This window comes from Vipera berus, assembly GCF_964194415.1.
Source record: "Vipera berus genome assembly, chromosome: 3".
Lineage (NCBI taxonomy): Eukaryota > Metazoa > Chordata > Lepidosauria > Squamata > Viperidae > Vipera > Vipera berus.
Window position 1 is genome coordinate 215,721,712 of NC_138204.1, and position 14,291 is coordinate 215,736,002.

General features: G+C 45.0%; 1 protein-coding gene across 2 annotated transcripts in view; it reads right to left on the reverse strand.

Annotated features, from left to right (window-relative positions):
* The window catches only part of ARHGAP39 (Rho GTPase activating protein 39), a 184,426-nt gene that overhangs the window by 23,250 nt on the left and 146,885 nt on the right, over window positions 1-14,291 (reverse strand). The window contains exon 6 of one of the 2 annotated variants that reach the window (XM_081323027.1): window positions 3,923-4,015. The exons of the other annotated variant lie outside the window; for it this stretch is intronic. Within the exon in view, the coding sequence (XP_081179153.1) occupies window positions 3,923-4,015 (93 nt within the window). The remainder of the gene's footprint in view (window positions 1-3,922; window positions 4,016-14,291) is intronic. 2 annotated transcript variants of the gene reach the window in all.

Below are 14,291 nucleotides of genomic sequence, written 5' to 3' on the forward strand. Positions count from 1 at the left end.
GTCGAGGACTACCTGGTAGCCATAGGAACAGCCGATTCACCGGTCCCTCGCCTCCCTAACTGTGATTTAACTTAGACCTAACTGTGATTAATTTAAGCCCTTCCCCAGATCAGCGGCACAGGAGAACATGTGTGCTTGCGTGTCCGCGCAGAGACACGCCAGTGAGCGTGCCTCTGATCCTCGTTTCCTTCCTCCTGGTTGCAATTTACTATGCATAGGCTACGCACGGTTAGTTTTAACCTTGATTTGGCTTGGGATATACGTGGCATGGAGGGAAACACACCCAACCCGCGTTTAGCACGTGGGACCGCATTTTAATAAGTGCACTTTTCGGCTGCAGCCCTTCGGCTTTCCTCAAAATATTCAAATCAGCCCTTGTTTTATAGGGAAGCAGGAAGGTCCGGGGTGTGGGGCCAGGTAGGTCAAAAAAGTCATCTTTTTTTGTTGCTGTTGATCCTCCCTCCCACGCACCTGGATAGAAAAGAGACAGCTTTCCATGAAAAGCAAGCCCTGGAGACAAAAGGCGAAAATTATGCTTTTTGCTCATTTCCCCCCCCCCCTTTGTATCAATTGTGAAACAGGGGGCTTATCTGGAAAGGGCAGGTTGCGTCCTTGTCACAATTAACATCATGCGCCAATCCTGGGCAATAAGGCGTGAAAACCCAGGAGAGAGTTTGCCTGCAACCACCTTTGCAAACCCTCCTTATAAGGCTGGCAGAGAGAGAAAAAAAACAACACGTATTATTATGTTATATACAATATAATTATATCGTATTATTAATTAGTGGATGTAAGATGGTGAGAAACAGAATACATTCAAAAAGATAAGATGTGTATTCTGAGTATTAGACTTTGTGATGGATTGCGGTAATGGGAACTTTGGTTACTCAAAACTTGGAAACTGGAAATATTAAATGTTAAGTTAAATGTTAACGGGAAGTTAAAAATTGGGGGAAACTAATTAGGACGCTGATTTGTCTATAAGGACTGGATGTTAAAATAATAAGGATACGTACAAGCCAAAAATTATTGATAAATGTTAAGAATGTCGTTTTTCTTTAATGGATTTAATAAGAATTGCATTAGTTTAAAACAGGAGACGGTAAATACTACGGGGGGAAAAAGAGAGGAAAAAATTGATGTAGCAGCTTGGGACTTGTACTAAAGATATTCGTATGTCATTGTATTATTGGTTAACCCAGCCGCCATGTTGCTTTTTAAATATTTAAATGTAAAATTAGTAAAGGTAAAGGTTCCCCTGCACATGCGTGCTAGTCGTTTCCGACTCTAGGGGCCGCTGCTCATCTTCGTTTCAAAGCCGAAGAGCCAGCGCTTGTCCGAGGACGTCTCCGTGGTCATGTGGCCGGCATGACTGGACGCCAAAGGCGCACGGAACGCTGTTACCTTCCCACCGGAGTGGTCCCTATTTTTCTACTTGCATTTTTACGTGCTTTCGAACTGCTAGGTTGGCAGAAGCTGGGACGAGTAACAGGCGCTCGCTCTGCTACGCGGCACTCGGGATTCGACCTCCCAAACTGCCAATCTTCTAATCGACAAGCTCAGCGTCCTAACCCCACTGAGCCACCATGTCCCTCAATGTAAAATTAGAAAGTCAATAAAACATTTTTTTAAAAAAACCCAGAACACAGGTAGTCCTCGAATTACGACCACAGGTGAGGCCAAAACTTCTGTGGCTGACCAAGATGGCTGTGGAGCGTCCTTTCATGACCTGGCTTGCCACCCTTGTTGTGTGAACCGCTGCAGGGGTACAGACAGGGACCCAGGTAGTTAAGTCAAGCCGGCTTCCCCACTGACTAGAAGGCTGCAAAACAACTGTGGCAAGGGGTGTGTGTCGTAAAACAGAGCAGAACTCACTGAGCCACTTAGCAATGGAAATTTGGAGTCCAATTGTGGCCATTGAGCAATATCTGTATTTTGGTGACTAGTTCTACTTCCGGACCCAACAACAGCTGAATGGGCCAAAGCGGAAGAGAAAACCCCAAATAAGGCTACAGATATCTGGTGTGTGTGTGCGCGCACACAAGCGCGCCATGTTGATGATGTCACACACATCATGTCGCCATTGCACAAATGACAGAGATTCTATACTTGATGAATTTTGTGCACTGATTAAATTCTTACGTTCTGCCTGTTAGGACAACGCAAGATTCGAACGCAACTCGGAAGCGCTTTGAACCTCCCACAACCCCTCTCTTCAATTCATTCAAACAAGGCTGGCCTTCTTCTAGCGTCTGTTCACAGCCTGGAAACATAGCTAGCACTGATGATGTTCCCTAGTTGGGTCATGAAACATTGGCCAAAAAACAATCAAGCTCGGAAAACACACAAGACCCAAGTGTATTTCCTTCTAGCCCTGATGATGTTCCCAGTTGGGTCATGAAAGGCTGGCCAAAAAACAATCAAGCTCAGAAAACACACAAGACCCAAGTCTATTCCCTTCTAGCACTGATGATGTTCCCTAGTTGGGTCATGAAACATTGGCCAAAAAACAATCAAGCTCGGAAAACACACAAGACCCAAGTCTATTCCCTTCTAGCACTGATGATGTTCCCTAGTTGGGTCATGAGACGTCTGCAAGAAAACCTCCAAGGTCAGAGAGCACCCAGGGACTCATAGGAAGAGAGAGAGAGAGATCTTCTCATCCAGGATGCTCAGATGAAGCATCTCTTGTTGAGGTAGCCTAGAGTTAGGACATCTTATGAAGCCACCATCACCACCACCACCCTCCATGGACCTTCTCAGGTACAGAAAGGAACGCTCCCACATGGCGTGACATCACTGTGACTTCTGCAGGACCCAGGTGGCATCAACTCTGACCCATAGCAGAAAGGAGATACCGTTGTTAGGCCCGGTCAGTTTCTTACCTGAAAGATGGTGGGCTGGGCCCTGGGAGATTGTCTTCTGGCCAGGATGCCCAATCTCTGACCAGGCAGGTGGACACTCAGACTTTGCCCCCGCCCTCCTCTTCACACCCCAGGTGTCCTTTGCAAGCGCTCTCCACCTCTGCTTTCTGTCTTCAGAGGAGGTCTCCAACCTTGGCAACTTTTAAGACTTGTGGACTTCAACTCCCAGAATTCCCCAGCCAGCCTTTTGAGGAATTCTGGGAATTGAAGTTCACATAGTCTTAAAGTGGTCAAGTTTGGGTGACCCCTTGGTCAAGATCACTGCCAATCAGCTGGGCCACGCCTATCAAACTTTACCCGTCACAACATGGCCTTGGGCTCCATAAAATCAGGGCTCTCCAACCACGCTAACTTTAAAAGACTCGTGGACTTCAACTCCCAGAATTCTGGGCGTCGGATGTCCACAAGTCTTAAAAGTTGCCAAGGTTGGGGACCCGCCCCCCCCCCGCCAGAAGTAACTTTTATCACGCAGTCAGTCCTGCATTGGGGCTAGGGGGTCACGGTGCGCAGCCACCTTGCACGTGAACGTACATCACAGGTTATGTTTTGGTATGACCCAGATGATGGACGACTGGAAGGAGGTCGCCCCCCCCTCACCCTTCCTGGATAGGAAGACTGCGATTCCCTTTTACAACCCTGAGCCCCCACATTCCCTCAGCCCCCCCTTTCCCCCCCCCGCCCTGCCAGTGAGGTGGTGCATGCTTGCGAAGAGTAACCTGTGGCAGAGCCAGCCTTGACCATGAGCGAAAGGAGAAACTTTGGAAGATTAGCAGGTGCCGGAGAAAATGTGAACAGCAGTGGGTCTCCCCCCACCCCCACCCCGAAAAAAACAACCAGGATCCGGAGGAGCACCCCGAAATTAGCAGCTAGGAGAAGGAGGAAGCCGTGTTAAGGGGAGACGGAGCAGAGGCCGAGAAGGTGCAGAAAAAGGGGACTTGTTGACTAGACTAAGGAGAAGAAGCTGCTAAAGGAGGAGGACTCGGGAGCTGAGGCCCTACCATCGCGGTCTTCAACATAAGGTTTAGCTTTTTTTCTCAGTTTGGACTTCTTCTTACTCTTTCTCTCCAGGAGCTCTTTAATGTGCTGAGTAACTGAGGAACAAAGAGAAGGATGAGGACGATGGGGTGGAAGGGCAAAGACAGAAAGGGGAGGGGGGGCGGGGAAACAAGGCGCATTTCCAAAGCTCATCTGCTCAAATAAATGGACTTCAGAAGATCCTGGGCCTCCTCCATCATTGGCCAGGTGATCCAGGAAGGAGAAGGAACTTGCCCTGAGACCCCGAGCCCCAGAGAAGCCAGCGTAAAATGTGTTTTGATTTCCAATAAATATTTTTTTAAAAAATCAACCGTTCCTCAAGGGCAGGAAAAGGCAACTCGTAGTCCTTGGCTTAACAACAGTTGATTTAATGACCAAAATATGGAGATTCTCAGCCATCCAGGTCACGCTTGTCCCAAAGGTGCTTTTTTTAGGAGGCAACTAGACTTTCTTGTTTATAGAATAGAACAGAGTAGAGTAGAGTAGAGTAGAGTAGAGTAGAGTAGAGTAGAGTAGAGTAGAGTAGAGCAGAGCAGAACAGAACAGAACAGAATATGTAATGGAAATGGAAATGGAAATGAGAATAGAATAGAATAGAATAGAATAGAATAGAATAGAATAGAATAGAATAGAATAGAATAGAATAGAATAGAATAGAATAGAATAGAATAGAATAGAATAGAATAGAATAGAATAGAATAGAATAGAATAGAATATGGAATGGAATAATAGAATAGAATAGAATAGAATAGAATAGAATAGAATAGAATAGAATAGAATAGAATAGAATAGAATAGAATAGAATAGAATAGAATAGAATAGAATAGAATAGAATAGAATAGAATAGAATAGAATAGAATAGAATAGAATAGAATAGAATAGAATAGAATCTGGAAGGGACCTTGGAGGTCTTCTAGTCCAGTCCCCTGCTCAAGTAGGAGAACCTAGACCATCTCAGACAGATATATGTCCAGTCTCGTCTTAAAAATATCCAGTGATGGAATGCCCACGATTTCTGGTGGCAAGCTGTTCCACTGGTTGATTGTCCTCACTGTCAGAAACTTTTTCCTTAATTCCAGGTTGCTTCTCTCCTTGATCAGTTAGAATAGAATAGAAGCTGGAAGGGGCCTTGGAGGTCTTCTAGTCCAGCCCCCTGCTCAAGTAGGAGAACCTATACCATCTCAGACAAGTGACTGTTCAGTCTCTTCTCTTCTCTTTCAGAGATCAAGTGCCCACAATGTCTGGAGGCAACTTCTGTTCCACTGGATGACTGTCCTCACTCTCAGGAAGTTTCTCCTTAATGCCAGGTTGCTTCTCTCTTTCCAACTATTGTTTCTCGTCCTTCCCTCTGGTGCTTTGGAGAATAAATTGACCCCCTCCTCTTCCTTGTGGCAGCCCCTCAGATACTGGAACGCTGGTATCATGTCTCCCCTATTTCTTCTTCTTTTTTTTAGACTAGACATCTAAACATCTTTTCTCTGAAGATGTTTCGCTTCTCATCCAAGAAGCTTCTTCGGTTCTGGAGAAGCTTCTTGGGAGGAGTACTTCAGAACCGAAGAAGCCTCTTGCATGAGAAGCGAAACGTCTTCAGAGGAAAAACAAAAAAAGTCCAGTTGCCTCTTGAAAAAAGCCCCTTTGGGATTCTTGACCAATCAAAGTTACAAGGGCACTGAAAAATGGGGCTTACGATCCTTTTTCACACTTACGACCGTGGCAGCCATTCGCCGGGGTCACGTGATCAAAACCGACACTTGGCAACTGACTCGTATTTACGACGGGGGAAATGAGACAAGACAGGTCATAAAATGGGGCCAAGCTGACTTAGCAACAGAAAATGTGGCCTCAGCTGTGGCCACTGGAGTCGAGGACTACCTGTATTTTACCTTTCCTGGATCAATCACTGACCAATCAAGGGAACGTACAATGAAGGGAGAGGACAACACAAGGGTAGACAACGAACAAAATCCTTCCACCGTCGAGTTCTCGCAACTCACAACATCAAATGAAAGCAGTGATGTCGGAGAAAGAGTTTGGGAAGTGGGGATGCTTGAAGATCCAATTCTGTCAACTAAGCAATATCTTCTCCAAGGAGTATCAGCGTGGGAAAGCATGTGTGTGTGCATTTACTAGCTTTTCCTGATGGGATGGACTCCACTCACGGTCATCTTAGGACACAGACACCACAACTCGTCAGCTAGCTGAGGGGTCTTCAAACCTGGCCCTTTTATGACTTGTGGACTTCAACTCCCAGGCTGAGGAATTCTGGGAGCTGAAGTCCACAAGTCATAAAAGGGCCAGGTTTGAAGACCCCTCAGCTAGGCTAACATTTCCTGTAAGTAAACCATTTGTGGTTGTTCTCCTTACCTTCTTGTGATGTCAGGATAGATGTTGGATAAGTGCTGATTTTATAAGGTCTCCATCAAGCAAAAACCTGGACAAAGTGATGAACATGCAGAGTACAATATAACAGAGTTGGAAGGGACCTCGGAGGTCTTCTAGTCCAAACCACCTCCTCAAGCAGGAGACCCTAGAACGTTCTGGACAAATTGGTGTCCGATCTCTTCTTGAAAACCTCCAGCGATGGAGCACCCGCAACTTCTGGTGGCAGGTCGTTCCATTGATCAGTTGTTCTCCCTGTCTGGATCTCGCCTCGATTAGTTTCCATCTGTTACTTCTTGTCTTGCCCTCAGGTGCTTTGGAGAAGAGGTGGACCCCCTCTTCTCTGAGAGAGCCCCTTAAATATTGGAAGTCTGCTCTCAAGTCACCCCTCGTCCTTCTCTCCAATGGCTAGACATACCTAGTTCCCTCAGTTGTTCATCCTATGATCAGGGGTCTTCAAACTTGGCCCTTTTATGACTTGTGGACCTCAACTCCCAGAATTCCTCAGCCAGGTCCACAAGTCATAAAAGGGCCAACTTTGAAGACCCCTGATTATATGGGTTAGCCTCCAGACCATTGTCCTCCGAGCTGTTCTTCTCTGGACTCTTTCTATGGTCTCAACCTCTCAACATGGATCTTCTAGTAGTCCAACCCCCTGCTCAAGCAGGAGACCATATACCAATTTCAGACAAGTGGTTGTCCAACCTCTTCTTGAAAACCTCCAGTGATGGAGCACCCACAACTTCTGAAGGCAAGCCCTTCCACGGGGTTAATTGTCCTCACTGTTTGGAAGTTTCTCCTTAATTCTAGGTTGCATACACCTAGTTTCTGCAACTGTTCATTGTATGATTTGCCTCCAGTCCCCTAATCATCTTTGTTACTCTTTCTAGACTACAAAGGTGCCCTGTTGTCCGGCCTCTGAGGTAGCTGAGCACCACCCTCAGGGCCACCATCTCATCCCCCTGAATTGCTTGTGGGCGAAACAAGACACTGCATTCAGGAGCACGTCACAGCTGACAACCAAGCCCTTCTTGTGCAAGTCCAACCATTCATGGGGAAGAGGCAGGGGGAGGGGGAGGAGAGGTCCAGTAGCTTGAGTTGACTTCCTTGGCTGTCAATCCAAGGGCTTTGGACCTGTGTTGGAAAGCCACCGAGACGACCTGAGGCATCTCTGCAGGCTGTACGCGGATGAGCATGCTGCTAGTAGATTGACCCTGTGGCCCCTGTCCTGGGCGTACGTGCAATTCTTGAGGGACGTTGCAGCCCCACTCTTAATGGCTGCATGTTCTGTAGATGTCCTGCACGCAACAGGTTCATGCATTAAGAAGCCACCTAAGGTAGAAAGTGGGACAAAACAGAGGCTCTGAAGGTCATCTGAAACGGATGATACCTAGTTGGGTAAGGAAACATCTGCAAGAAAAGCACCAAGCACTGAGAGTCCTCCTCCTCCTCCTCCTCCTCTTCCCTAAAAACCCCACTCCCTTCTAGCACTGCTGCTGTTCTCTAGTCGTTTCTTCTTCTTCTTCTTCTTCTTCTTCTTCTTCTTCTTCTTCTTCTTCTTCTTCTTCTTCTTTCTTCTTCTTCTCCTCCTCCTCCTCCTCCTCCTCCTCCTCCTCTTCTTCTTCTTCTTCTTCTTCTTCTTCTTCTTCTTCTTTCTTCTTCTTCTCCTCCTCCTCCTCCTCCTCCTCTTCTTACTCATCCCTGCAAACCCCACTTCCTTCTAGCACTGCTGCTGTTCTCTAGTCATTTCTTCTTCTTCTTCTTCTTCTTCTTCTTCTTCTTCTTCTTCTTCTTCTTCTTCTTCTTCTTCTTCTTCTTCTTCTTCTTCTTCTTCTTCTTCTTCTTCCTCTTCTCCTTCTTCCTTTTCTTCTCCTCCTCCTCCTTTTTCTCATCCCTTCAAACCCCACTCCCTTCTAACACTGCTGCTGTTCTTTAGTCCTTCTCCTTCTCCTCCTCCCCCCTCCTCTCCACAAACCCTCCCCCCTTCTAACACTCGTGATGTTACCTAGTTTGGTCATGAAACACCTTCAAGAAAACAACCAAGCCTAACGCATGCGGAGGCTTAAAATGGAGCTGGGTCCGTGGCAGCCCAGGGTGCGGTGGGATGCAAGGCACAGTCTTCCTAATTTGGGCAAACCAGCTATCCCGGGGCTTTGAACCACAAGGCACGCTCTTTGTCAGGCCACTGTACAGTCTGTGAACCACATCATGGGTTGTGTTAATCAGACAGGTGTGAACCCACCCACCAAGACATGATTTTTGTCACACTCTCCCTGGAGGGACTGGCAAGGAGTCCTAGCCAGCACCAGGTAATTTGGGTGGTGCCTCCATTCTGATTTAAAGCCTGGTCACTCCAGGAACCTGGTCATCTAATTGAAGGCCGCGGTGGGACAGCCCACTGAGATTAATCAAGGGCTGCTGGAGAAGAAGAAGTTACTTTTCCAGCTTCAGAGCAGGAATTTGAAACGAGTTACGGAGAGATGTCCACCCTAGGAATATGCCTGTCAAGAAGGACTTTTAAGGTTGTTGTTAGCTGCGAAGTCATGTCCGACCCATCGCGACCCCATGGACAACGTTCCTCCAGGCCTTCCTGTCCTCTACCGTCCTCTGGAGTCCATTTAAGCTCACGCCTACTGCTTCAGTGACTCCATCCAGCCACCTCATTCTCTGTTGTCCCCTTCTTCTCTTGCCCTCCACCTTTCCCAGCATGAGGCTCTTCTCCAGTGAGTCCTTCCTTCTCATTAGGTGGGCAAAGTATTTGAGTTTCAGCTTCAGGATCTGGCCTTCTAAAGAGCAGTCAGGGTTGATCTCCTCTAGGACCGACTGGTTTGATTGCCTTGCAGTCCAAGGGACTCTGAGGAGTCTTCTCCAGCACCATAGCTCAAAGGCCTCAATTCTTTGGCGCTCAGCCTTTCTTATGGTCCAACTTTCACTGCCATACATTGCAACTGGGAAGACCATAGCCTGGACTATACGCACTTTTGTTGACAGAGTGTTGTCTCTGCTTTTTAGTGTGCTGTCTAGATTTGCCATGGCTTTCCTCCCGAGGAGCAAGCATCTTTTAATTTCTTGGCTACAGTCCCCATCTGCAGTGATCTTGGAGCCCAGGAAAATAAAATCTGTCACTACCTCCATTTCTTCCCCATCTATTTGCCAGGAATTGAGAAGGCCGGAAGTGGACACTGTTGGAGACCTCTTCGTTAGAAGGCCTCAGGCAGAGGATTTGTCTCCAGTTCCTGGAGAAACCAAGTATCCATTTGACCTTCTGGGGCCTTCAAGTCAATGGCAAGGTCTACCATCTTGTGGAAACTCGTCAAGTCGAGAAAAAAACAACACAACACCTTCTTAAGGACACCTTTTGCGGAGAACAGAAGCCTTGGTTTCACCAATCATCGGTGGTTAAATCAAGGCTGGAGTTTTAGCCGGGAAGGGAGTCTAAGGAAAGCCCATCCCAGCCTCGGATGCGAAACACAACAGCACAAGGGTGGGCCTCATGCCAGCTTGCTGTCGCCCACACACAGCCCACCCGCAACCTCACATCACAAAGAGCCGGGAGGGAAGAACAGGGGTTGTAATGTCAGGGCCTTCCAGCATGGGTGGGGTGGAAAAGGCGAGGGAGGGACCAGTCGAAGACCGAACAAGTCAGCCTCTGTGGTGTTTGGAATGGGGACCCCGGCCATGTCCTTGCCAGGATCCTAGTCCTCCTTGGGCAACAATGAGAAGAATTAAAAAAATTTCTTTTGCCTGGGGGAACAGCAACATTTGCCTCTCCAGATTCTCCCACAAGATGCCCTCATCGGCTTGGCATGCCCGATCCGGAGCTCAGAATTTTGTGATCCGATTTTCTGGAGACTAATAAAGGAGAATCTGTGTGGCTCAGGGGGGGGGACATGTGGGCTCCTGGGTGCTCTCTGAGCAGGGTGGTTTCCTTGCAGACGTTTCATGACCCAAACTAGGTAACATCATCAGGGCTAGAAAGGAGGGGGGTTTGTGGAAGGGAAGAGGAGGAGGAGGAGGAGGAGGAGGAGGAGGGGGAGGAGGAGGAGGAGGAGGAGGAGGAGGAGGAGGAAGAAATGAAATGAAATGAAATGAAATTCAATGGTGAAAAAAGTCAGGTTCTGCATTTAGGCAGGAAAAATCAAATGCACAGGTACAGTATAAGGGGTACCTTGCTCAATAGTAGTAACTGTGAGAGGGATCTCGGAGTCCTAGTGGACAATCACTTCAATATGAGCCAGCCGTGTGCTGCAGCTGCCAAAAAGGCCAACACAGTGCTAGGCTGCATTAACAGAGGGATAGAATCAAGATCAAGTGAAGTACTAATACCACTTTACAAGGCCTTGGTAAGGCCACACCTGGAATACTGCATCCAGTTTTGGTCACCACGATGTAAAAAAGATGTCAAGACTCTAGAAAGGGTACAGAGAAGGGCAACAAAGATGATTGGGGGACTGGAGGCTAAAACATAGAAGGAACGGTAGCTGGAATTGGGTATGTCTCTAGTTTATTGAAGAGAAGGACGAGGGGTGACATGATAGCAGTCTTGTAATTTCTCAAGGGATGCCCCAAAGAAGAGGGAGTCAAGCTATTTTACAAAGCACCTGAAGGCAGGACAAGAAGCAACGGATCCAAACTGATCAAGGAGAGAAGCAACCTAGAACTAAGGAGAAACTTCCTGACAGTTCGAACAATTAACCAGTGGAACAACCTGCCTCCAGAAGCGGTGAATGCTCCAACACTGGAAGTTTTTAAGAAGAGACTGGACAGGCATTTGTCTGAAAGGGTATAGGGTTTCCTGCCTGAGCAGGGGGTTGGACTAGATGACCTCCAAGGTCCCTTCCAACTTTATTATTATTGTTGTTGTTGTTATACTGTTGTTGTTTTCCTTTGTTCTGTTTCACCATAGAGGCGTTTTTTAAAAAAAAAATAGAATGAAAAAAGAAACAAGAAAAGAATTTTCTTTCCTTGACAGATTCCAGTTGTTGTAATTTAGCTTTTGCAAAAGACGTATTTTATTTTCTCGCAGAACTTTCGAGGAGAAAGATTTGTTAATTTGCTCAAAATGCTGGCCAAGACGCGAGGATTTTTTTTTCCCCCCCAGCAAACAGAACTTTGGTGAAGAAGGAGGAGGAGGAGGAGGAGGAGGAGGAGGAGGAGGAGGAGGAGGAGGAGGAGGAGGAGGAGGAGGAGGAGGAGGAGGAGGAGGAGGAGAAGAAGAAGAAGAAGAAGAAGAAGAAGAAGAAGAAGAAGAAGAAGAAGAAGAAGAAGAAGAAGAAGAAGAAGAAGAAGAAGAAGAAGAAGAAGAAGAAGAAGAAGAAGAGGAGGAGGAGGAGGAGGAGGAGGAGGAGAAGAAGAAGAAGAAGAAGAAGAAGAAGAAGAAGAAGAAGAAGAAGAAGAAGAAGAAGAAGGAGAAGGAGAAGGAGAAGGAGAAGGAGAAGGAGAAGGAGAAGGAGAAGGAGAAGGAGAAGGAGAAGAAGAAGAAGAAGAAGAAGAAGAAGAAGAAGAAGAAGAAGAAGAAGAAGAAGAAGAAGAAGAAGAAGAAGAAGAAGAAGAAGAAGAAGAAGAAGAAGAAGAAGAAGAAGAAGGAGAAGAAGAAGAAGGGGGATTCTGTTTAAAGCGTCATGAGGATTCTGTTCGACTTGGTGAGATTATCTTTGAAAAGCCTGCATTGTTTTTCCCCTGGTCTTCCTCTGGTTTTCTTTCAACTGCCTTTCGTTCCAAGAAGAAGAAGAAGGGGGGAAAAGAAATCCACAGGATGCCAAAAGTCTCGTGAAAATCTGGAGCGAAAGAGTACTTGTCATCCCTCCAAGTGCACTTGAAAGACTCCACTGAAAGCTGATGTTAAAAATAACTTTTGGCAGTGGCCTTACAATGCGTCGGCCGCCTTCCCTTCACAGAAGCTGCCCCAGGTGAGCAATTTCATGACTCCAAGACTTGGGTTTCTAGACCTCATGAAACACGAGTCCTCTTTGGTGCTACTCCTTCCATGGTGGCAGGGAATTTTTCCAGTTCTGCTGCCTGGGGGGGAAAAAAAGACAACTAGATATCTCGTTATTCTTGCTTTTTTTTCCAGAGAGGTGGGCCAGTTTTGAGCCAAATTCTGCAGAGATGTTTCCCCAGTGGATCACTTAGATGAAGAGAACTTGTAGATTCCCTGGAGATCAGCAGAAATTACGTCAGCTTCCCCAGAATAGAATAAGAATAGAATAGAATAGAATAGAATAGAATAGAATAGAATAGAACAGAATAGAATAGAATAGAATAGAATAGAATAGAATAGAATAGAATAGAATAGAATAAAAATAGAATAAGAATAAGAATAGAATAGAATAGAATAGAATAGAATAGAATAGAATAGAATAGAATAGAATAGAATAGAATAGAATAGAATAGAATAGAATAGAATTAGAATAAAATAGAATAGAATAGAGAATAGAATAGAATAGAATAGAATAGAATAGAATAGAATAGAATAGAATAGAATAGAATAGAATAGAATAGAATAGAATAGAATAGAATAGAATAGAAATAGAATAAGAATAAGAATAGAATAGAATAGAATAGAATAGAATAGAATAGAATAGAATAGAATAGAATAGAATAGAATAGAATAGAATAGAATAGAATAGAATTAGAATAAAATAGAATAGAATAGAGAATAGAATAGAATAGAATAGAATAGAATAGAATAGAATAGAATAGAATAGAATAGAATAGAATAGAATAGAATAGAATAGAATAGAATAGAATAGAATAAAAATAGAATAAGAATAAGAATAGAATAGAATAGAATAGAATAGAATAGAATAGAATAGAATAGAATAGAATAGAATAGAATAGAATAGAATAGAATAGAATAGAATAGAATAAAAATAGAATAAGAATAAGAATAAGAATAGAATAGAATAGAATAGAATAGAATAGAATAGAATAGAATAGAATAGAATAGAATAGAATAGAATAGAATAGAATAGAATAGAATAGAGCTGGAAGGCACCTTGGAGGTCATCTAGTCCAGCCCCCTGCTGAAGCAGGAGAACCTATGCCATCTCAGACAGATGATTGTCTAGCCTCTTCTTAAAAATTTCCAGTGATGGAACACCCACGATTTCTGGAGGCCAGCTGTTCCACTGGTTGATTGTCCTCAGTGTCAGGAAGTTTCTCCTTAATTCCAGGTTGCTTCTCTCCTTGATCAGCTTCCAACCATTGTTCCTCATCCTTCCCTCTGGTGCTTTGGAGAATAACATGACCCCCTCTTCTTGGTGGCAGCCCCTCAGATACTGGAACGCTGCTATCATGCCTCCCCTATTTCTTCTTTTCTTTAGACTGGCCAGACCCAAGTCCCATAGCCGTTCTTCATACGTTTTAGTCTCCAGGCCTTGGATCCTCTTAGTTGCTCTTCTCTGAATTTTTTTCCAAACTCTCAACATCTTTTTTGTGATATGGTGACCAAAATTGGTTGCAGTATTCCAGGTGTGGTCTTACTAGGACTTTATAAAGTCCAAAGAGAAATTAGGGGAGGGCAAAAAGTTTAGGTGGCTCGTAAGACACTATTGCAAGATGATAACGATGATGATGATGATGATGATGATGACAACAACAACAAAACAACAACAACAACAACAACAACAACAACAACAACAACAACAATAATAATAATAATAATAATAATAATAATAATAATAATAATAATAATAATAATAATAATAATAATAATAATAATAATGTTGTTGTTGTTAGTTGCGAAGTCGTGTCCGACCCATCGCGACCCTATGGACAATGTTCCTCCAGGCCTTCCTGTCCTCTACCATCTTCTGGAGTCCATTTAAGCTCACGCCTACTGCTTCAGTGACTCCATCCAGCCACCTCATTCTCTGTCGTCCCCTTCTTCTATTGCCCTCAATCTTTCCCAGCATTAGGCTCTTCTCCAGTGAGTCCTTCCTTCTCATTAGA